The sequence below is a fragment of the Ostrinia furnacalis genome, unplaced genomic scaffold (genome assembly GCF_004193835.3).
Source record: "Ostrinia furnacalis isolate ACB-3 unplaced genomic scaffold, ASM419383v2 OfSCF0373, whole genome shotgun sequence".
NCBI lineage: Eukaryota > Metazoa > Arthropoda > Insecta > Lepidoptera > Crambidae > Ostrinia > Ostrinia furnacalis.
This window is the reverse complement of record NW_021130612.1, coordinates 174,976-200,349: the sequence shown is the minus strand read 5'-3', so window position 1 is coordinate 200,349 and position 25,374 is coordinate 174,976. Positions and strand designations below refer to the sequence as shown.

Below are 25,374 nucleotides of genomic sequence, written 5' to 3'. Positions count from 1 at the left end.
TGTATTTCAGGAAACGCAGGTTTCAAAGAACGATTTGATTTGATTCTGGTCAGTTCTCCTGCACCTGCATTCTATGCGATTCCTTACGCATTGCTTGGCAGGAATTTACCAAGTTTCCTTACGGCACGTGGCTGTTTTTTCGTCTCCAGCCCAGACTGTATGTTCGATACCCCGGGCCGTTGGCAACGCTCGCGTGCGGAGTCTCCGCTGCTCCCCTCAGATCGATTCATGTATGATTTGTTTTGGTATTTCGCGTGACATCGCCATCTCGAATGATGTCGATACTGTCTATTTCGTTGAAGGCAGACGTTGACACGACAAAGGTTTTTTTAGGTTTGGTTTATAAAGATGCTTTCTTTTTCCAAGCCAGCAATATTCAATATAAACAAATGCCAGGTCCTTTTCAGGCCTATCTACTTTTTACTGACTTTGATGAAATTATTTTAACTACACCTAATATTATAGAGCAGAAGAGTTTGTAAAATGTCAGGAATCTTTACCTAGTATATTTGAAAAATTATTTTTGTATTGCATAGCCCATTTATCGAGGAAGGTTTTATACTATTCCGCTACGATCAATAGGAGTAAAGCATCAATGAAAAATGTTGCGCGAAAATGTTACCTAGATACTCGTATTGATAATAGTTTTTATTAAATACAGTCGTAAAAGGTAAAGTCCAATAATTGTGGAACATGATTTAAAATTCCACTGTCATTGCGCACGTGGCAAAAATATGGATCTGTCAAAATGTTCACTTGAACTTTGGACTCGGAATTAAAATACAATGCCATGAATGAATGTTGCTTTTTTGTAACAGTCTAGAAACAATGTTAATCTTTGATGGCTTTATTAATGTTTCTAAACAACTTGACGTGACAAGGCCTTCATTATTATAAACATTTTGTAAACACGTACAAGTTTAAATAAAAAGGAAAATTATATGCCAACATTTTCAAATGCCATAGTTTTCTATACGAGTTGGTAGCAGCCCTGACACAGTGAGAGGAGCGCACCAGCGCCATATAGCCAGATAGGCGAAGCCTGAAAATATCCTGAAAACGCTGGTGCCATGAAAGTTAATTGTTTTCCATGAAAATAAAATAAAATTAATAGCTTTCATGTTAGTTATTCTAAGCAATGAAGTTTAGAACCCAAAACAATCTTAATCAACGCAAATCGAGGAAGATACATATTGCGAAATATCATACACCCGTGTTCACAAACATTACTATGAGGTCTCACAGAGTGCGTGGACGCACAGGGTCCCAAAAACCTATTCATAGACAACACTTGAGTGATTGCGAACCAATCACAGAGCTCTAATCTAGAGTAGGCGCATACCGTTGATTTTTCGTCGGCCGATAGTTTAGTCGGGCAGTTGATCAGTATGGGCAATATGGGCATGTATGGGAGTGGGCACACTACGCCGATTCGATTTGGCCGATTCTTCATACAATTTAAAATCGGGCACAACTATCGGCCAACTAAAAATCAACGGTGTGCGCTTACTCATAATCGCGTTGTACGTTCGACTTCGCATAGCGTTGCAAGTATTGTTTGTGAATACGGGTGATAGTAGATGTAGCTATCGAACCAAACCACGTGAGCGAGGCAACTTCCACAAGTCTCGAATCCGTGAGCTAAGCCGGGAAAGGGCCACTTCCCCAAGTCTAATTTAGGTCTAATCCGAAAGAAGTCCGAATCTCTATTTTTACCGGCATAAACAAGTTTTATGGGTGGCGCGTGTAAATACAGTGGTCCGATTGAGCCCCGAGTGGCGTGCGAGGAAAGTGTGTCAGACGGTGTCGCCGGCGTTTCACTGCCAGCTTTATGGACTGCCCGGCGTGCGGAGCACCGAAGGGACTGTTCAGGGAAACCCCCGAAAATTATCTGATCTGAATAAATAACTGTCCGCAAAGGGGATTGCATAACATTTAACATAACCTATTACCTACTTTACTGTTTCAATTAATGCATGAAAATAATGTCACTGGTCCGATTTGAAAAAAAAATTGTATTGTCAATTAATTATCAAGGAAGGCTATAGCTTAATAACCAATAGTGGCGGAGTATTAGAGAAAAATGTTGCAATAACTGGAAATATTATTTAACTTTATTTAGGTACACGAAAAAAGTCGCGGGCATAGCTAGTCAAAAATGCAAAAACTGATTTTTTAAAATAAATTGTAACTTGACTAATGGACATACCTAGACGCGTTAATTTTCAGGACATATGGTACGAGTACCTATATCAATATTGATTGGTGGAATCAACTACCTAATTTATTTGTACGTTTATTACCAATTGTCTGAAACCTATTTTCATTCAAATACTTTAAATAAAACAAGAATTATACAGTGTCCGAAATTGAACCACAAAGTTGCCGATTCATGGATATTCATATGAAATGTAATCCATTACTGAATATTGAAGTCGACGTTCGAATGAAACCAATAACAAAATTAAATTTTATTATCAACATTCGCAGTTTATTTGGGTCGCTTTCTAAATAATTTGTGGGTGCAATAGACATGATACCTACTTTACGACGTCTCAAGGACAAGATCTGTTTTATAATTTAATTACGACATATCAATTTACGAGTATAACTCAAATATTATATTTATTTCTATGGTATTTTTTAGAACGTTTTGATTTGGTGACTGTAAATAAATATTGATGTGTATCAGCTCAATCAGCTTGTGATTTATTATAGCCTGCATGCTGCAGTATACTAATTTAGATTGTACGACCTCTGACTGACCAAATTACGACGACGAACGAAGTCATGTAGAAAATCGCATCGGTAATTTATGTACCTACTCAGATGTCGATACATAAGTACGCATAATTGACGTTGAAAGGGTAGAAATAAATTAATACATGAATGAGAAGATCACCCTCAAATAAAGTTTTAAGAAACACTTAAAGGCTCATAAAGGAAACATAAATGGTTCCCACGGTTGGCCACTAACGTCCTACATGAAGAACTATAGATTTTGGAATAGATATGCCTTGACAACGATCAGTACCTATATCGTAAAAGGACTCCCTGTTCTTGTAGAAACTTAGCACAGAAGAAAAAATTTAAGTAGGTATAACCTGTATTTGTAAATTTTAACTGAAAAATTCAATCATAACTATATCTTAAAATGTTTTGAAAAACTACTAGCTAGCTCCAACTTTTTACAATCTTATCTACCTAATAAAACAGAGTAATTCAAAAGCAGCATATTTCTGTATCAATACCATCAGGGGGTAAATATTTCCCATACTTCATTTTAGTTTTCATTCATGTCGGCTCCGAGGGCTGCGGCCAACCGCTCTCGAGGGGAGGGGTACGCATTCCTCACGCATGCTCAGTCGATCTCACTGATATGCCTACAATTGCCTAGGTTTAAAATACTTTCCACAGCTATTTTGAAACCATTTCAAGTTACCAAATCAAAGTAAAGCTAATGTTAGGATCTCTTGGTAGAGATTCAATGTTTTAGATTAGCAACATGACATTTCCCGTCTGCCTATGAGAGACACGGAATATGATACTGGGTGGATACCATTGGCCCCGCCTTCTGACCTTGCAGAGATAATTGTGTGCCTTCCTGTCCATATTATGTACAGCTTTTGATTGCATCGTCAAATAGTTGTAGCTTGGACAGTGATTTATGTAAGATGCTTCCGTCAATCTACATTCGACAAAGTAGGTTACGTATTATGTAGCTACAACCAGTAGGTTCTCGTAATTATTATGTTTTAAATGCATCTATGCTACGACGCGTAGCTATTCGTAGCATACTACGAGATTTCGTAGATCACTAATTCGTAGCATAACTTTTAATTGTTTGCCTTAGATGCAAGTAATTTTAACATTTACCTATGATATCGTTTTCTACGCAAACAGTGGAAATCAAAATCTTATCTTTTACATTTTGTTGGTTGTGGCACGTTGAAAGCTCTTAAGTCAAGTATATCGACTTTTTGTCAAAAGCTCGTGTAAGTTCGAATGTGCGTCATCATTTCCGGGCATCAGAGCCGGCAGCCAAGCGGCAATATCCGCCAGCTCGGTCCCGCTGGCCTACATAATTTGGGCACATATCGAGTGGGCGCTGCCCGATTGTGTGTCAAGGGTACAGATTTGCGTGCGGCGCCTTAATCGATGGGAGATTTCCGACCTTGCCTCCATCGCACCATCCTTGGCTTTCTGTCAATTTGAGCCTATTTTCATGATTTTTGTGAACTTGTAAGGAACGTAAAAGTACCAAGATTTAAAATAAAAATTAAATACTTAAAACTTTACATAACATTTTTAAATTTACTTTATTTTCGGAAAACTCAATCTAAGTGACCTATCATAGGGAAGTTAATAAGGGAAAAGTGACAGCTACTTTATTTTCATCACATTTTTGGTCATTGACCTTCGATCAGGCGCGTAACTTGTCGATTGCTTGTGCAATTCTCATATAATTTATGGAATTTCTATGGCGCTATTGAACTTAACACCATTTCATTCAAGGGCTGTATAACCGGCACATCAAAATAAATACTGAAACATTATCTAACATGACTCTTGTTTCATGAACTTAGGACAATGATTTTAATAATATCTTGATATGACTCATCAGAACAGCTCAATATAAAATGATTTGCATAAAAAAATATCTGCTCTTTGGAATTACTAATATTACGCCATGCAATAAAAAAAACATTTATATACCAACCGAATTGAGAACCTCCTCCTTTTTGAAGTCGGTTAAAAAGCTCTAACAGCAACCGGCCAAAACATCGTGCATGGCGAACAAAGTGCATCTGATAACCGTAAACACCCGTCTGTATACAAATGCCTTGACCCAGACAGACTGCAGACGATAGCTACCCAAGTCCAGTATAATCTCAAATCTAGATTCAATTACTCGCCGACGAAATTTGCCGTATTAGGAACCACAAATCACAGGTTAGAGGTTACAACAGCTCTAACGCTTTGAATTCAAAATCTGCGGCATCACATTTCAAACACTAAAGTTATATTGTTTTATGTGGATGTTTATGGGGTAAAAGTGTTACTTTTGCTTGTTTTATAGAGTTTCATAATAATAGTTAAAGTCATAGATAAAAAAAATAAAGGTCATTCATTTATTTGGTTATAATTTTATTGGTTCTTGTGCCACCAACACTGTGATATGTTTTGTATGCTACGCAGCTTAGTTACTAACATATTTGTTAATATACTTTCGATCAGTAAAGCACGCACTCTACCTCTAAATACATTGTGATTGTCTGAAGGCAATGAACTTAATACCTCTGTGTCACCGTCTTTAGTCATAGTGCCAACGCACAAAATCATAGTAACGAAGCTTTCTTTGGTGCTTGCGACGATTACACGACCGTTAAAATGTCAAACAAAATCAATTCCAAGAAGCTCGAAAGTCGAAACACTTGAAAACTGAATTTCATTTTTGCATTGAAGCAATAATTTGGTATAGCGCGGTGTTTCGCGTCGCTTAATCATACTTTATACAGAACTAAACGCTCATGAATTATTTATAAGGCGGGGACTCAAATAGGCTACGGTACTTAATTCGCCTCGTTTTGGTTTAAAACAATTTCCTTTTGTATTAACACTAAATAGTTTCTTGTTTGAGGCCAATTAATTTGGTGTCTCGCGGAGTGGTGCATGTGGCGGATTGGGCTTCGCCTTGAATTTGCACTGCCTTTACTCATAGTTAGGTCTTTGTTATACAAAATGCATTGCTAATGGTAATCTTGTAAAACAAAATGTTAAGTCAACTGACTGGTCTCCCCACGAGTGCAGTATTTTTGTGGTAATACGATGACTAATTTTCAGATAATGTTATAAAATTACACGAAACGTGATACACTGTAATAATATTAAAACCATGTCATACCTTATGTTCCAATAATAATTTATTTGGCATTAAAGGTTAAAGTAAATAAATAAAACCTCAACAGCAACCCCAACCATAAAATTTTGGTAGTAAAATAAAATAACGTTACTACATTTGGTAGACCATCTATGCCAAATGTACGACTATGCAACGCGACACACGTACCACTCTCCTTGTCATGAAATCAACTTGTATGATCCATTTTTCATTTGGATGCACGGAAAAAGCTAGGTAAATCATGCAAACGACGGAATCACGTCTGCAAACTAACTGCAACTTTGATTACACCGCATGCTGAAGTTAATGGCCGATTTCGTTTTTATTTTTAGCCGTAACCGCCTGCGATGTAGAGTTTTTCATATCNGCTCAGCATTAGTTCATATTGCCTGAGCCATATCTTAGTTTAACGTCATCAGGTGTCACATAATCTAGGTACACTAGAGGGCAAATACCCATCCCGGATTCAGGAAAAGTTGCCGGTTCTTGCTCACAAGCGAGTGTTAGTTAAAAACACTCCATTTTGAGCAAGATAAAGATTTTCAGTTGTGTTGAAATTATATAATTTGCTATCATACATTTCCTTAAAGACGAAGATAACGAGATTTTTATTTACAGAACGTGCGTGAGATTGCATAATTTATCGATATTTTAACAAGCTCAGCGATAAGACCTGTGATAAGATCAATACAAAGTTAATGGAGCAATCGCACTTTGACAATTTGACAGAAAAAGTATTTTCAATTGGTTGGCGGTTGGCGGTGTCAACTACCTACTCAAAAATGTGATGATGCAGGTATACTGATAATAGATTTTAAAACCATGTCCCTTTCTTTAAACCAAGTATAAAACATCGACCTTATTCAACTTCACTGTGCATACTCAGCAAAAAAGCATAGGTACCTGAATTATTTTAGGCCTATTTTCAAAGTTACTTCGCGATTCTATTAAAACTTTTTGTAACCTTAGTTTTCATATTGAAATGAGCTGTAGGTATACAAAGAACAAAAGTTTCTTTCTTTCCGACAAACTGGCATTGAACGCAAAAGTTTCATTTAACTAATAGAATTTCAGAGTAAAAGTAATTTTGCCGTATCATTAATGGTAATTTGTATAGCAAAGATTAAATTAAATAATAACTATTTATTTTCGACGTTCAAAAAATATGCTTTTGTGGTGGATTTGGTATTTTTACCATAACACCACAGAATAATAACAAGTATAACACTAACAATAATTTTCTGTTTTTCACCTGTTAATAACAGTAAATAATAAGCACACGAAAATTTACGTGCTTAACATGATTGTAAACATTAATAATATACCTATGCTACTTGACATTTACCTATGTATTTAAATAAATGACCAACTTCGTGGCGGTCAACCACGCAAAAACACTCAACCGGCATAGTTTTTGCACTCTCGGCCATTACGCAAAATAGGCTAAGCTTGAAGTTGTATGAAAGCTGAAATTGTGGGCAATTTTACCACACGTCAGTTTCGGTCGCAAAGTCAGGCAAAGTCAGCGATGCAAGTTTACTAGAACCAAGTTCACGTGTTTATTTATGTTTAAAATTGCAATTTAACATTGTTCATTTTAAGCTAGAGTTAAGTCCTTTAAAATACGATGTATAGCAAGCATATCAGTAATAACTATTATATATTGACGGGATTGCTACCATGTACCTTAGTTTCGAGTTTCCGACATTTCGGCACTGTTGCTGTTATGTTAGTGACCATGAAAGTTTAAAACAATATAAGGCATATTATTCTTTAAAATTTCATTTTCGCAAGACTATGTATCTTTCACTACTAGACAGAATGAACTGAGCTATTTTTATTCTAAAGAGCTTATCTTCTGTAATACTTAGCAGTCAACGTGTTCTTATTCACCAGCAACATGTCTATTACCACAATATCTACAAGTAGGTAAAATTTCCCCATTCTTGCAATACCAAGGGGCATGAGTCAGCACTCCAAGGCTGTCCAGGCCAGCGGAGCTTCCAATCCGCTAAAAGCTCCATACCGGAAATTGGAGTATTGATGAACGAATCTAGAACTTGAGGAAATTGCCAAAATGACTAATGAAGTGTCCTGAGGCTTTGACGGAGGTAAAAGGGAAAGGTAAATAATGGGAAAGATTCCCTGAAAAAGTAAGTAGGAATAGATTCATTCTGGTAATTTTATTGAAGGGAAACGGGACTCTACATGTCTTAAATTCCTTGAAGCCTTCAGTAAAAGTAAAGAACATCTTGTATTTTCGTAAATTTATATCGCGTTACGCTATACATTTAGATTTCATGGAATCTTGATCTTAATTTCTCTCATAGTTGAAAAAAGCCGAAACGAAAAATTGGCGCGTATGATAATTTTCACAACTGCAGCAGTACAATGACAATATTAAGTAAGTAATTAAATCACTTACTTAATGGCTGAACAACGATAATCTAACCTCAAGTGCCTTAAGTAAGGTACGCCGGGGTTTCGTGCGGAAATACAATATTTTATTATAACATCAGCAGTACGAATGTACCAGTTCAGAAATAGCCGACAGAGCGGCCCGAATTACTGCCATTATGAGCCGAACCCGCTGCATCGAGTGGGGCTCCTGAAAAATTGCTATGCGGCAGAGAAATTGGCATTGCATTTGCGAAATGGTTCAAGTTCTCCGCAGCGAGATAATAAAACAGATTCACCGTTGAAGCCTCGTCGGTAGATCCTAGTGGACTGAAGGATAAATGCAGAAGAATATCGGTTTTTCTCAGTGATCTCACTAGAGTGAGAGAAATAGATATCACTGAGATAATGAGTGGTAAATACAGGTCAGCTACGTAGCATCTACAGTGCGGCGTCGTCTCTTTAATGATCTGAAAAAAAAATTACTGTTTCGCGCCATTTTGGAACTGCTGCTATGGATTTCCATAACTTAGAATTTCGGATGCGTTATTTACTGAAAATAAGAGAATAGAACTAAGGATAAAAATACCCTAGCAATAGCCTTTAGTAGGGTGGCTCTACATATAGAGCCACTCTGCTAAAGGCTAACATAGACCTACTTTTACTATTCTATGCTGAAAGAACTTGTTACGTATGTCTTACAAATAAACATTTCATATGGGCACAAGTGAGCTATGGAAACAAGAATATGGCAATCGCAACAAAATCGCCAATGCTTCTCATGCACCCAGCCTGTCTAGGCGATGTTATGTGCATCCTTGAACTTCAGCAGCGTAATCCGGCGATGATTACGCCAATTACTGGCGCGCGCCCGAGGTAATCACGACGAGAGCCTTCTGATGCGCCGCTGGCACAAGTTGTAGGAGTAGCGGATCTACTGCGGCCACTGAAACGTTCTATTTTCGAATCTCAATCAAATATTTTTTATTATTAATTTATTTTTAATTGATCATTTTCATTGAAATCTTGCCAGTGACTTGATTTTCAGTTTTTTTTTTCTTTTTTATGGCTCTCGCAGATTATTCATTTATCCTTGTTGAGGGGCTAGTGATATGGAGTATTATGGAGCCTTTTCTCTTGGTTATTAATTAATTATTCTTCAGTGATTTTTTTGTGCTATTAGTTTTTTTTCTGATATCGAGCTTATGTTTAAAGGCGCTTTCACATTTAGGCGATTTAGCTGCCGAAAATTTCATACTACGAGTATGTGACAGCGGATGCATGCCTTCACATTAATTAATTAACGGCTACTTGCGTTCGACGAATAATGAGATTAAAAAAGCTTTCAAATTCATGTTGTACGAGTACAACGGTTTTCAAGCTAAGTTTAAAATAACAAATCACATACCTATTTTTTTTGTCTGAAACGATTGCTTCCTATCCATAATAAGACCACCTAAATAAATTGTACCAGTTTAACTGTTTGTTTTCTTTATAATCAAAAGACCAAAACTGTGATTTTTTTTTGTCCTTTTTAATGTTACTTTTTATTTTACTTTAGGCGGGTATTAGCACTTCATCTACTTTTATTAAATGTAAATCTTGTTCAAAATTATAAATATCTGTCTATTCAGCCTTTCCTTAGTAGCTATCATCTTATACTTTGGGCCACACGCCCATCTTGAATACTTATCAGCACGAAACTGAACCGGCCGCTTGAAAATGAAAACGTAAGTCGATTAGATCCACAGTGGGGGCGGGACGAGCTCTCTTCGGCTTTTAATTACAAATCAAAGCATCAATAGGATTAATAGTAGAAATAACACATATTTGGGACACAAGCACTTATCGACACATATTTCTATTCATCAATAGTTTTCCTAGTAGCCAGAAGATAAGCTTTTGAGTAGGTAAAAAAAACTGCGATAGATTGCTTATAATTATTGTTGTTGTATGGAAATTCTATTGATAACGATACGTACAACGATACGTTGTCATCATTATCGTCCGAATTCTAAATCATAAATACCGTTTAAGACATATAAATCCTGTTCTTACCGTCGTCCCTCCACGTTTTATTATCGCGAAAGGAAATTACACCGATATCAACGAGTCCAATCTAGAGCTTTACATTGCATATTCTAGGAAATTCATTATTGCGATTGAAGATACCTACAATGTATTTGTTTCTTGGACTTTTCATCTAAGGTGATTTAAAAAATATACTATTATTTAGAAAAAGTATGATATCCATCCTAGACTAGGGGTTCGTCGAATAGCAGAAGCAGCGGTCGCACACAGCCGCCTCCTTGGTCGCGCGACACTGGCCGCCAAGAAACTGCATTCTTTTTTCTCGACGACCAATATCGATCTTGTTTTGTTTTATTTTCCCTCATGACTCGATTTTCTTACGACTCGAATTTGTAATTAAAATATTCACGTTTTTAGCCAATCGAGTTAACNTGTCCAGGCTAGCGGAGCTTCCAATCCGCTAAAAGCTCCATACCGGAAATTGGAGTATTGATGAACGAATCTAGAACTTGAGGAAATTGCCAAAATGACTAATGAAGTGTCCTGAGGCTTTAACGGAGGTAAAAGGGAAAGGTAAATAATGGGAAAGATTCCCTGAAAAAGTAAGTAGGAATAAATTCATTCTGGTAATTTTATTGAAGGGAAACGGGACTCTACATGGCTTAAATTCCTTAAGGGAACCTTCAGTTAAATCGCGTTACACTACACTTTTATATTTCATGGGATTTTGATCTTAATTTCTCTCATAGTTGAAAAAAGCCGGCTGGAAACGAAAAATTGGCGCGTATAATAATTTTCACAACTGCAGCAGTACAATGACAATATTAACTAAGTAATTAAATCACTTACTTATTGGCTGAATACGATAATCTAACCTCAAGTGCCTCAAGTAAGGTACGCCGGGGTTTCGTGCGGAAATACAATATTTTATTATAACATCAGCAGTACGAATGTGCCAGTTCAGAAATAGCCGACAAAGCGGCCCAAATTACTGCCATTATGAGCCGAACCCGCTGCATCGGGTGGGGCTCCTGAAAAATTGCTATGCGGCAGAGAAATGCAATGCCAATTGCATTTGCGAAATAGAGGTTCAAGATTTCCGTAGCGAGATAATAAAACAGATCCACCGGTGAAGCCTCGTCGGTAGATCCTCGTGGAATGAAGGATAAATGCAGAAGAATATATCAGTTATCTCACTAGGCTGAGATGGTGAATGGTAAATACAAGTCAGCTACGTAGCAGCTACAGTGCGTCGTCTCCTTAATGATCTGAAAAAAAAACTGTTTCGCGCCATTTGCTATGGATTTTCATAATTTTGGATGCGTTATCTACTAAAAATAATAGAATAGAACTAAGGATAAAAATACCCTAGCAATAGGTATGTAGAGCCGAGCCTACTAAAGGCTAACATAGACCTACTTTTACTATTCTATGCTGTAAGAACCTGTTACGCATAAACGTTTGTCTTACAAATAAACATTTCATAGGTGAGCTGTGGAAACAGTAATATGGCAATCGCAACAAAATCGCCAATGCTTCTCATGCACCCAGCCTGTCTAGGCGATGTTCTGTGCATCCTTGAACTTCAGCAGTAAATCAAAGTGCAGTAAGTGCTGCGAGCGGCGATGATTACGCCAATTACTGGCGCGCGCCCGAGGTAATCACGACGAGAGCCGTCTGATGCGCCGCTGGCGCAAGTTGTAGGAGTAGCGGATCTACTGCGGCCACTGAAACGTTCTATTTTCGAATCTCAATCAAATATTTTCAACCGACTTCAAAAAAGGAGGAGGTTCTCAATTCGACCCGTATGTTTTTTTTTCTATGTTTGTTACGCGATAACTCCGCCAATTATGAACCGATTTGAACAAATCTTTTTTCGGCGTATAGGTAATACCTCAAGGGTGGTCCCATTTAAATTTAATAATAGAAAAAACAACCCCCAAGGGTGGAAAATCGGGGATGAACTTTTTTATACGCAATATCTCCGCCGATTATAAATCAATTTGGAACGTTTATTTTTTTGTTGAATAGGTATTATCAAAAGGGTGGTTTCATCCGAATTTGAAGAAAATATTTCACCCCCAAGGGTGGAAAATTGGGGATGAACTTTTTTATATGCAATATTTTTAATTTTTGTGTTCACGCATTTGAAGTCGGTTTTATTTTTTTTTTAAAGTTAATTATTTAATATTAATTTATTTTTAAATGATCATTTTCATTGAAATCTTGCCAGTGACTTGATTTTCAGTTTTTTTTTTCTTTTTTATGGCTCTCGCGGATTATTCATTTATCCTTGTTGAGTGGCTAGTGATATGGAGCCTTTTTCTTGATTATTAATTAACTATTCTTCAGTGAATTTTTTGTGCTATTAGTTTTTTTCTGCTATCGAGCTCATGTTTAACTATCTCCCCAGTAATAGCTAATCTTTCTTTTTCTATGCCTACATGTTAGAACAGATATTGTCGAAGCTTAATAGTTTAATAAACAATTTTTTATTTATTTATTTTAAAAAAGCCTACTTACATTAAATTAATGATGTACGAAATTAGTGATTTTATTGTTATTTATGAGGAATTTATCTAGTGTCCCATCGCGAAATATTAATAATTAATTAACGGCTACTTGCGTTCTACGAATAATTAGATCAAAAAAGCTTTCAAAATCATGTTGTACAACGGTTTTCAAGCTAAGTTTAAAATAGCAAATCACATAATCTTTTGTTTGGAAAGATTGCTACCTATCCATAATAAGACCACTTAACTAAATTGTACCAGCTTAACTGTTTTTTTTTCTTTATAATCAAAAGACAAAACTGTGATTTTTTTTTTGTTCTTTTGAGTGTTTCTTTTTATTTTACTTTAGGCAGGTATTAGCACCTCATCTACTTTTATTAAATGTAAATCTTGTTCAGAATTATTAATATCTGTCTATTCAGCCTTTAGTAGCTAGCATCTCGTAAATTGTACCTACCACACGCCCTTCTTGAATACTTATCAGCACGAAACTGAACCGGCCGCTTGAAAATGAAAACGTAAGTCGATTGAACCAAGGCGGGGGCGGGACGAGCTCTCTTTGGCTTTTAATTACAAATCAACAGTTGCATCAATAGGATTAATAGTAGAAATAACACATATTTGGGACACAAGCACTTATCGACACATATTTCTATTCATCAATAGTTTTCCTAGTAGCCAGAAGAGAAGCTTTTGAATAGGTAAAAAAATGAGATAGATTGCTTATTGTTGTTGTATGGAAATTAAATTGATAATGATAAAACGTTGTCATCATTATCGTCCGAATTCTAAATCATAAATAACGTTTAACACATATAAATCCTGTTCTTATCGCCCCTCCACGTTTTATTATCGCGAAAGGAAATTACACCGACATCAACGAGTCCAATCTAGAACTTTACATTGCATATTCTAGGAAATTCATTATTGCGATTGAAGATACCTACAATGTATTTGTTTCTTGGACTTTTCATTTAAGGTGATTTAAAAAATATAACTATTTATTAAGAAAATCTATGACATTCATCCTAGACTAGGGGTTCGTTGCATAGCAGATGTAACGGCCGCACGCGGATGCCTCCTTGGTCGCGCGACACTGGCCACCAAGAAACTGCATTATTTTTTCTCGACGACCAATATCGATCTTGTTTTGTTTTATTTTCCCTCACGACTCGATTTTCTCACGTAGTCGTGGAATTACGACTCGAATTTGTAATTAAAATATTCACGTTTTTAGCCAATCGAGTTTTAAGAAATCGAGAACAAAAGAATAATTACGCATACCCTAATGTAAAAATTGTGAAATACAAGGTGCGACACTTCAATAGTAGTGATGTTATAACACATTTTAAAATACGTTGCAATTTTTAACATTGTGTCGTTCTGTTTCAGACAACAGGCATGACCCCGCTGATGTTCGCGGTGAAGGACAACCGGACCTCCTTCGTGGAGCGGCTCATCGAGCTGGGGTCAGACGTCGGCGCCAGGAACAATGTAAGCATTCAAGATAACTATCAAAAACCTGATATGGCTAACTCTGCCAAATCATACATTGCTACCTATCCTCTTAGGCTGGATTGCACCATCTTACTTTNATGTGATTCTCTTTCCGTGTTAATATGCAGTCTATGGAACATATTTGTAACAAAGATATAATCCACGTGAACTGTGACCAGTGCTAGTGGTTGCTTCTTCATTTGAAATATTATTTGTCCTTGATTGGTGCAGAGCCACGGTCCAACATGAGTGACAACATACACTGCTGTTATCAATCTAAAAAAAAGTTTTATTAGGATTATGGTAATCTACGGTAAAGGTAGTTGATCAAACACATTGTAAAAGGTATTCAACAAGTCCACACGCTCATTCAATAACTTACCAGCTGAGGAGTCATCCACTGACATTATAACCAACTGAACTTGAATAAGCTCTAGGCTATGTCGCCTCCTCTGCATCATGTCAGCTATACAATTGATACAAATACATATCATAGGTTCCTCATGAGATTGAGGAATTGCTGGTTGCATTAATTATCCTAAAATCGGGCTGGGGTTAACATTGGGGCTCGGGTCGGAGTCCATACGTAAGCCGTGGTCGGCGTTTAGGCAAGGTTCGATGTCCGAAAGTGAGCCATTGGTCATTGATTGAGTGAGATTCGTAGTTCGAGAGTATGCCAGGGTCATCGGAAAGGGAAGCATCGAGGACCATGCTCAAAAAAAAAAAGTCGTCAAAAGGGAAACTTATACAACACTCTTCTGCTTTTATTTTGGCAAAGACTTGGTTTTGAGAACTAAACAACACTCACGATAAAAATACAAAACAAAGCGAATGACAGATAAACAGCTGTGACAATATTTTCAGTGTTGCCATGCTAATAATGTGGTGATGAATAAAAATAATCGATATAAAAATCAATTGTATTTTTTGATCACTAGAAACAGAGAGCAGAAATAACAGGAGTAGCAGCGCGCGTTTATTTCCATACAAAAAAATTTCGCCATTTCCTGANACGTATTTAAAAAATACTAATTGTCATAGTCGAAAAACAATCGATATGAATCGATTCTTACCGATAAGATTCATTTTGGCAACACTGAATTGAGTGTTAAAGACAGGAAGTTGTAATTATCACATAAAGTATTATTTAAATTGGATTTTTATAAAGGCAAATTGATACAAAGTTACATTAAGTGAATACTTTAAAAATTAATTAAACATTTTTGGCAAATTCATATTTTCATTACCAGCTTGTCCACGCCAGGCCAGAAATGAACATTGTCCTTTAGGTGGTGCAACTCAGCCGTAGTCTTTTATCTGCTATCCACAGAGACGTAGCTTCATAGAAACCAAGCGTATAAGACCTATCCTTAACTACGCCTCATGGACAGGCCTCAATCTCACATCACTATCTCAAACAAAATGCTGAGCGATAGCTTAACGAGAAAAGATGTCAGAACCCTGTAAATAATCTGCTGTATGGTGCCCCGTAACACAAGCTCTGCTTAGTTTGGGGCTAGAAACGTACCTAGTGTAGTGTAAACATGTCCCAAGATGTAAGTGAAATCTAGACAGGACCATGAAAATAGTGTTTTAACTGAAGCCAAATGTATTTTAAAGTCAGGATGGTCAAGTGCGAGTAAAAGCTAAGGCATAACCAACCATGTAGGTACGGGTGTGTTTGTGTTACCTATGTAAGTAACACTTTTGTAACATTTACTACAAACCCGTAATTTGTAACACCAAACTCAATAATGAGTTTGCGACCCATCGAGCAATTTTTCACATAGCTGAGCAGCGTGTAATTTGTGTAACGACTTGCGTCGCCTAAGGTTCGAAACTTAGCTCAAGCAAAGTGGAGCGAAAGCGTAACTTCCACTAGGCGGTGCGACCTATTGTAAAGCTTCGGTACAATGAAAGCTACTTTAATCTGTCTTAATTAGACATTAAAAAAAACTTGTTGATATTGCCTCGAAACAGGATGTGCAGTTGCAAGTTGTGTGCAGACTGCAATCTATGCAAACACTATGGAAAAGTACATCATCTTGATCTGCAACCGTCATGATGATACTAAAAGTTTAACTTTGTGACCAAAAAAGGGACGTGAACTGAAAAAATTCATGAAAGAATAACGAAACGACGAATTAAACTACCTAACACTTTATTTACAAACCAAAACAAACGAAGTAACAAAAGCTCAACTATTCCAAGTACGCTATGCTTAGCTTGGCGCGCAGTGTAGCCCGCGCTTAGCCTCTGACTTATTGCTTGGGCACGTGCCAGATGCGCGATAAGCAGCGATTTATGCCGGCACATTATAGGTCACCATCGCAGCCCTACTGGGCAAGTGCAGTAATGACCGTCACAGCACAAACATCTAGACAACGAGGACGCAGGTTCAAGGCGCCACTGGTCATCAACCCGCTGGATTATGATGAAGATACAGACGTTCAAAATGAACGCGAGATAAATCAAAAAAATTGGTTACACCGTCATAATTGCACCTTTTGTCGTCTAAAACACTCCTGCTCCCATTCGTGTAGGCAGACAGGACTTTCTTCACCGCAAATAAATGATGGAAAAAGCCAACAAAACGGTGATTTACATGGATATTCTTATAAATCACTACAATCTCTACTCAAGTAATACACTTGAGTCATTATTTCCTGAATACTCTTTCCATTATGTAAAGGAATGACGAATTTGCTACACTGGTCATTCACATTTGACTTTTCAAACTCCAGTCATACTTTCTTACCTCCTGAAAAGCCCCTGAAAATCTTCTGAGTCACTAAATGAAGTTGAATCATCAGCACAGTCACAAAGTATCACTTGAGTAACGCCATACACGCAACCGCCGAATTACAAAGTCGAGAGCTCTTACAATAAGTTTAATTGCATTTTTATTGTTACCCATGTTGAGCGTAGTCACGAATTTTCTTCAATGTAGTGGCCTGATTCCGAATTAATTAGAACACCTTAATGAAATCAGTGCATAAATGACGCAAAATGTAGAGTCCACATAATAGAATACAGTCATATGAATTAGAAATATTGTACGTTCCTATGCAACAATATGACAAATTGCATTTCATGTTAGTTTAAAGATATGACTACTGTTTTAAATCATATTTGCACAAGTGCATAATATTCATATCTAACTACCAACTGCAATTTTCTGTATGACGTACATTTCTTGATTAATGAAAATCGAGGGCATCCTTGTCTAATTCGTATCCGAAGTTTATTGGTTTTAACTTTAGAAACAAAGTGGTTAGTCGCAACTTGCTTCGACCCCAATACCTGAGCATTGCAGTGTTTGCTGTCTTGGGGAAACCTTGCTGTCTTCTCTGCAGGAGAGGTTCAGCCAATGGCTCCCCCGCTCAGGCGTTGGAAGTCTATCCCAGTGAGTTACGAGATTATAAAAGTGCTGTATTAACTGTCAAAGCATTTTGCATAAACAATAACACGTGTGATGTACAAAACACTTCCTACTCTAGACTTCAAAGTGTCCCAAAATAGAGTTAATTGAAGTGCGGTTGCTATTGGAAGTTAATGACACAGCGCTCATTACTCTCCTGTATGTGAGGCTTTGCGAAATAACAAATCAAATATAGGTAAGAGCCAGACCTATATCAGCTGTAGACAGTGAAAGCGGTAATGGAAAGTAAACTAGACAATATTGGTCTCGAGTACAGACCACGTCCATTATTGTGCTGCCGCGTCATCGTCTGCTTAATAAATGGACATTCCATTCAATATCATGGCTACTGAGAGCTTTTGAATGGGGCCACTATAAACCTTTGTGATCAAGGAAGTAAACTTATGTTTACNTATGTGATGTGAACTTATAAGGCTGTCGTAATTATCATAATCGGAAATGAGTTAAACGCCGCTTGATTGACATTTCTAATTGTGCCCCCTGTTGCTATAGGCTCTACTGCAAGTATAATTATCGCATCGTGTCTCGAAGAAAGTGGACGCACGCGATGTTGACCGTTGCGAACTATGCATTTAAAGCAGGCTCGGCAAATGTTTTCAGAGGCCTGAATGCGGAGCAACACTGTTTTAATTAAGATTTTAATGACCTGAAACAATTNCCATTGTACAACTTTCTAACGAAGTAAAAGCTTCGTTTGTTGTGGAAGGTGTACCTAGGTCGAATGTTCCTGTCATAAAATTGTCTAAATCCTTTTAGCCTTAACTTTTAGTAGGCCGATAGTTATTTTGTATAAAGAATCGGCCGATACTAAATCGGTGTAATGTGCGCACTTCCATACATACCCATACTGATTAACTCCCCAACTAAACTATCGGTGGTCTGCGCCTAGGCTTAGAAAGCCATGAAAAACTGTTTTGACGTGTTCCTTTGTCCCCAGGACAACTACAACGTGCTGCACATATCGGCGATGTACGCGAGGGAGGACATCGTCAAGCTGCTGCTCTCCAAGAGAGGGGTGGACCCTTTTGCCACTGGAGGGGTAAGAACTGATCATCAAGAATCATGATGTCAAAACCACATATTACAAATGAAAGTCAAGAGAATATTGATAGAAAATTGTTCAACTGGGTAAATTTTTACGAAACTTAATTACCATGTCTAAGCTTTAAAAAAACGTAATTTTTCAATAATGATGGTGATGATACACCAAGAGAAAGAAGTAGGACTTACTTAACTAGTTGACCAATTTTTGTGTGTCAAAATGTAGGTAAATCGAATACATAAAAATGTAAAAACTCTACCGAAATAGTTACATCCCTTTGATTTAGATAGTCATCTACCTCGTTTGTAGTCCCTAAGATGGGGACGCATGTCATATCGCGCACGCACGGCGCCACACTCGTATTTCTTTCCCCAGCGCACGTCAACTTCAGTCTAGATAAGGTACAAACTACCTCTACAATGTTAGCCTTGAAAACTGAGCACTAACATAGTACATACTTGTATTTTGGATTAGATCTATTTGGGGAGTAATCATACATCTTTTACGAGATTTTGTAATTTTAATATGTTTGGCTCTAAGGTTGACTGAAGGAAAATGTCGAAAGAAATGGCATTAAGTCCGCCTTGTCACTGTTCTATGTGCATATAAGTTTAAAATAAATAAATAAAATGTACAGTGTGCGATTTAAGAAAACACAAAACTTACTTGACTTAAATCAGCCACGTCCAGTCCAGATGCCTGTGTGTGTTTGTATTGTGAAGGCTTGAAGGCAAGAATCATTTTACTTCATCTTCCAATTTCTTTGCCAGACTCTTAATTGACGTACCTTTAACAAAAAATATTATTAGAACCAAAATTAAGAGATCATAAGAGATGCGAAAAAAATAAACAATTAAAAATGAATAAATAAATAAATAAATGTTATTTAAAATACGCCGCAACACCATGAACTTTTATTTGGCTCACCACGGTGTGATATATGAAATAAAATCTAAATTACAATGAAAAGGACAAATTATTTTAACTCATCGGCTACAATATATAATTATCTGTGACGTAAAACTAGAGCCTTCTTTAGAAAGTTCAATACCTTTTTGTCTATTTAAAGCTTTAGCCTATTTTAGTCCTGCCGAGGCATTACTTAGCTTATGCATGAGACAGCTCATGTAGCCTTGTCTAATGCAAGCTAGGGTTTATCATCTCACCCGATGCCTTGCTCCACTTATTGGAATTGATTTTTAAAACAATTTTCACAGAGCTACCATTTCAGTGCAGGATCTCTAAGAATGAGGTTCTCGTTCTAAAATAGAAATAATTTTTTTTTGTTCTTTTGAGTGCAATAGCCATGGGTCCTCCATTGAGGATGATTAAAAATGATGCTGTGAGTGTTTAAAATAAATTGAACAATTTAAAAAAGGAATACATTTTAATTAAATTCAAACAAAATACAAAAATAAATTAATGACAGTTTAATTTTAACTCTGAACGTACGGTAACGTGTTAAATGTTCATATTTTAACCCAAAATATGTGACAGAATATTAAATTATTTTATTTGATCGATTTTTTTTAGTTTTGAAGCCTTTTTGGTATCATTAAAAAATTACAAGACCTACCTATAGCCATCTAGCATCTACTCGTAATTGTAACTTAAAAGCTTAACCGCTGACTAACTACTCCTATCATCCCTTTATTTTTTTTAGTGTAAAATAAATAAACTTTTTTGTGTGAAAATGATGAATGATGTGAAAAATACTGTGGTCGTCTGTTATTGGGAATAAATACTTGAAGATTATGTAGTGAGGGGTGTAATTATTACCTATTGTTATTTAATTACTAAGTATAAATAACTTAGTTCTGAGGGCTTAGTGCGAGTTTGCATCAAACGTCCTCACTAGTGAGCGGTAAAAAAATATATGAAAATTTTAGTTCTTGAAAGTTTCCGCTAGGGGCGTTGTACATTTTGTACAATCCGTTATACATGTAATTTTTTTACGCGCTCACTAGTGACGACGTTTGTTGTAAACTCACACTAAGCCCTGTAGCTGTGTAAAATACGCGAATAAGGTGCTAATGAACAATATTTGTGTGTAGAGCCGACAACAGACGGCAGTGCACCTGGTGGCCAGCAGGCAGACCGGCACCGCCACCAGTATCCTGCGCGCGCTGCTCACGGCAGCCGGCAAGGACATCCGCCTCAGGATCGACGGGGTAATGAGTTTGGCTTTTGTGAATAGGTCATCAAAATAGTTGTAGCCCGACGGATTAGCAAGCTGAAATGGCAATGGACAGGGCACATAGTACGCAGAACTGACGGCTGATGGGGCAGCAAGGTTCTGGAGTGGAGGCCGCGTACCGGAAAACGCAGCGTGGGACGTCCGCCCACAAGGTGGACCGATGACATCATAAAGGTAGCAGGAAGGCGCCGAAAGACCAACCAGGCAACATGGAAAGCATTAGGGGAGGCCTATGTTCAGCAGTGGACGTCCTATGGCTGAGATGATGATGATGATGATGATGATGNTGATGATGATGTGTAGACGGGTGGCGGCTTAAGACTTTAGTGATAAAGTAGTTAAGAGGAGATTAATGACATAGACGCCAGTTTCCTTTGAAACGCAGCTCATAGAGAAAAATCTACATAATCACTTTACTGTCTAAAGGAACCTGGACACTTAATCCAATGCTGAAAACGATGATTCTGTCGGGTCGTGCTTGGTCTCGCTTGGTCGTTGTAGTAATGCGACTATGTCTGTAACTCGCATCCTTGACGCTACTCATTGATGAGTAACTACATTCCTAAAGGTAAAGGTTGAGTACCAATTTGGACGATGTTTTCAATTCTTACGCATGCAATAAACTGAAAACGTATCCTGTTTAGAATTGTAAAATCGACCGCGCAACGGAGGCATTCGATCGTCGCGTGAACCATTAAATTTTGAACTTTATGACAGCGATACTGGAATATAGCAGGTAGGTAGGTGGACGTGAATAGACAGAGATGCAGCGTGAGCTGCGATCGCGTGCAGGCCGCGTCCCTGGCACCGCCACCCGCCATCAGGAACACCCCCGAAAACGCCGCGCCACCTGTAAACAAACCCCACCCCCGACACCACACTCGACAATCACACTCGCGAACTGTCCCAACTTTACAATAGCCCCACTCATTAGGTATATGACGCAATTTCACGCACTGGCGTAAGTCGCAGACAACAATGAATTCCCACACTTAGGTGAAGCCCACACGCCAGCCTGCCGGCGAAAGCTCCCGACATTCCTCCACCAGGCCACCACCCCAGCGAATAGAAACTGGCTAATTATCCGCCGAGCTTTACCCGCGAAGTAAACGTCACAACGCGAATTTACAATGCAAATCACTGGCGGAATATTAGTTATAACGTCAGCGCTCAAATTCAAAATTAGTAATTTTAATACAATAAGTCTCAGTCGCTCCTTCGTCACGAGTAGAGCTAGGCAGTTTTGCAATGTCCGTCTTTGTCTTTGTGTTTAAGTGACTCCAATGGAGGACCAAGTACGTATTCCGTTAAAGGCGTTGCTTTCGAATTTGCAGACTGAAATTCTTTCAAATTTAAACGAATTGAATTCGGTGTGAAGCACGTTATGGCATCGATTTTGCATTCTGTCGAATGGCAAACGTAAATTGCGATGCACATAAGTCGGCGGGCGTCTGTGGTGTCACAGTTCGGAAGCTATCGTGCCGGGCGCGCCGCAGCTAGCGTGAGTCCCGTGCAGACTGCATCGTATGGAGCGCGCTGCGGGCTGAGGACCGGCGATGTCTGACAGCGGGCGGGACGCGCCTCGCAGCGCCAACCTGAGCTTCCGCTCGGGCGTCCGCAGCCCGCCCGCCAGCGGCCAGTCCAAGGACCTGCAGAAGCTCGAGCTCAGCTTCCTCGAGCTCAACAAGGAGCGGGCGAAACAGAAGGAATGGAAAAGGCTAATTCGCGACATGGTGTTGCAGAGGGGGAAGATCCCGCTGCTGCTGGCGGTGGAGGCGGGCAACCAGAGCATGGTGCGCGAGCTCCTCAGCGCGCAGACCGCCGAGCAGCTCAAGGTAACCGCAACACAGTGCTCGCCACTGAACCTCTGCCATTCTATTAATGCTCTAAATCTAAATATTTTGACACTCAAGACACTCATGCTGTTTCGTGCGATTCTATCAAGCTTGAATCATCTTTTTATAACCACTGAAATGATTAATTTAATATGATATTGTACAGTGTTTACATTTTAAAATGTAGTAAGATATAATGAACTAAAACATTATTGCGACCAAAATGGTCCACAAAAGAAATCATAATATGTATAACTATTCGTTGATCATCTTTGCAAAAGTATTTGTACATTAGTACCTATGTCATGCGACTGATTTAAGTATAAATAAATGTAAGTTTTATTCATTTATTATTATCTTTATCATCAAATAGAATTGCAAGACTTTTGCATGTTTGTCTAAGGCTAGCAAACTCATACTTTCCATTTTATTTATATTTTAGCAATGTGGGATTCATTGCTACTTTGTGAGTAGAATTTTGTACCGTTTGCGTCATGTTTGCACGATTTATTGCACCTTGTCCATTGATTTCCATCATTTCTCTCTTTTTCTTAACTTTGGAGTGCTAGTTTGGTAGCTAGCCTCACGCTGGTGAGATAACGCGTGTTGTCATGTCAGGCGTCGACTCCGGCCGGAGACACGGCCCTGCACTTGGCGGCGAGGCGCCGTGACGTGGACATGGCGCGTATCCTGGTGGACTACGGAGCCGCGGTGGACGCCGTCAACGGCGCCGGCCAGACGGCGCTGCACATCGCCGCCGCGGAGGGAGACGAGCCGCTCGTCAAGTACTTCTATGGCGTGCGCGCGAACGCGGCGATAGCTGACAATGAAGGTACGAACTGTTTCTTTTTATTTCTAACTAGCTTTCCGCCCGCGGTTCCGCCCGCGTGGAATTTTGTCTGTCACAGAAAAACAATATCGCGTGCGTATTTGCTCACCGTTTAGACCTACCCTGGACTACGACAAACATTATCAAAACCAAAATCAGCTCAATCGGCCCAGCCGTTCTCGAGTTTTAATCAGACTAACGAACATCAATTCATTTTTATTTATATAGATTTATACTTCTTTCCTATGTAGGTATGTGTATTTCAGCCAAAGGACGTCTACTACCGGAGAATGTCCTCTCCCAAGGATTTCCACTACGATCTGTCCTGCACTAAAATGCTTGCAGCGCAACCATCACAGACCGTTGGTCCTCCATGTGGTAGGCCTGATTAAATTAAAAGCAATCGGCTGAGCTTATAACAACTGTCTACAGCATTTTTGCGCACGGGTTATGCATAGCTTATTTTTATGGCTTTATGACCTAGAATTAAGAATAACAACAAAAAATTGTTCTGAATTTGCTTTTATGTATAAAAATTCATATCAATGAATGTATGAAACATGAACATAGAGATCATTCAATTTGTTGCCAAATATATTTTTTTCTTTCTTTCTTTCATTCTTTCTAATTATTAAAACATACCAAACATCCATTTAAGATTCATTCTTACAAGAGAAAATTTAAAATAGAGTCAAAATATTTATTAAAAATGAAAAGATCTAATTTCCTGTCACGTTCCATAGAAGATTTTTCGCATAAAAATCTAACCCTATCATGCTTTCAGTATACTGGCCTTGGTAACGTCGTCTCTCAAATCTCACTATATTTTGATGAAAGCGTGCCCCTTGTTCTTGCGAATAAGCCCCCATAATTATTTATAAATATATCCTAATGAGAATGGGACGTGCATCTTTAGAGACATTCTACTATGAAGAAATCGCTATAACTTCTTAAAAAGCAAATATTTTCGATTTGTAGTCGCACTTTTTTATATAAATTTGCTTATTTATTCAGAATATAATAAGTAAAATCCATGCGCAAAAACAAATTTTTTTTTGTTGACCGGTGTAATCAACTAACTTTCTTCTATCAACCTCTGCAGACCGAACCCCGATGCACTTGGCGGCGGAGAACGGCCACGCGGCGGTCATCGAGCTGCTGGCCGACAAGTTCAAGGCGTCCATCTTCGAGCGCACCAAGGACGGCAGCACGCTCATGCACATCGCCTCGCTCAATGGCCACGCCGACTGCGCCATGATGCTCTTCAAGAAGGGCGTCTACCTCCACATGCCAAACAAGGTAGAGATACATCCAACCTTCACTTTGGCCAAACGGTATAAGGGATTGAGACAGATTTAAATATCCGGCCATCACGTCATACCAAAAGTACAAAGCAGTGGACACGACGCAACCATGGCTAGACCGACTTAGGGCTTATATCGAAGAGGGCTCAGTTGCGCATAACGCATTACCTAACTACATACTTGATGTCGAAACTTTCACGACGTCATCGAAAAATTGATTCCTCGTTACTTTGTTATTAACCTCAAAATTAGACTAACGCAAACGTAACATATTCTGCCAAAATGAGGCCTTATTTCCGCGAGCACACGAGTGGAGTCACGCGTAGGGCTAAGTTCGGACCAAAGCAAGGGTGTCAAGGTTACATGAGCAGATTTCCTACATGTG

At 38.4% G+C, this 25,374-nt stretch overlaps 1 protein-coding gene across 2 annotated transcripts in view; it reads left to right on the top strand.

The window, feature by feature from the left end:
* The window catches only part of nompC (no mechanoreceptor potential C), a 38,688-nt gene that overhangs the window by 2,611 nt on the left and 10,703 nt on the right, over positions 1-25,374 (top strand). For both annotated transcript variants that reach the window (XM_028316534.1, XM_028316528.1), the window contains exons 2-7: positions 14,236-14,337; positions 18,720-18,821; positions 20,879-20,995; positions 22,764-22,856; positions 23,475-23,688; positions 24,788-24,984. In XM_028316534.1, coding sequence (XP_028172335.1) covers positions 14,236-14,337; positions 18,720-18,821; positions 20,879-20,995; positions 22,764-22,856; positions 23,475-23,688; positions 24,788-24,984 — 825 coding nt within the window. The remainder of the gene's footprint in view (positions 1-14,235; positions 14,338-18,719; positions 18,822-20,878; positions 20,996-22,763; positions 22,857-23,474; positions 23,689-24,787; positions 24,985-25,374) is intronic.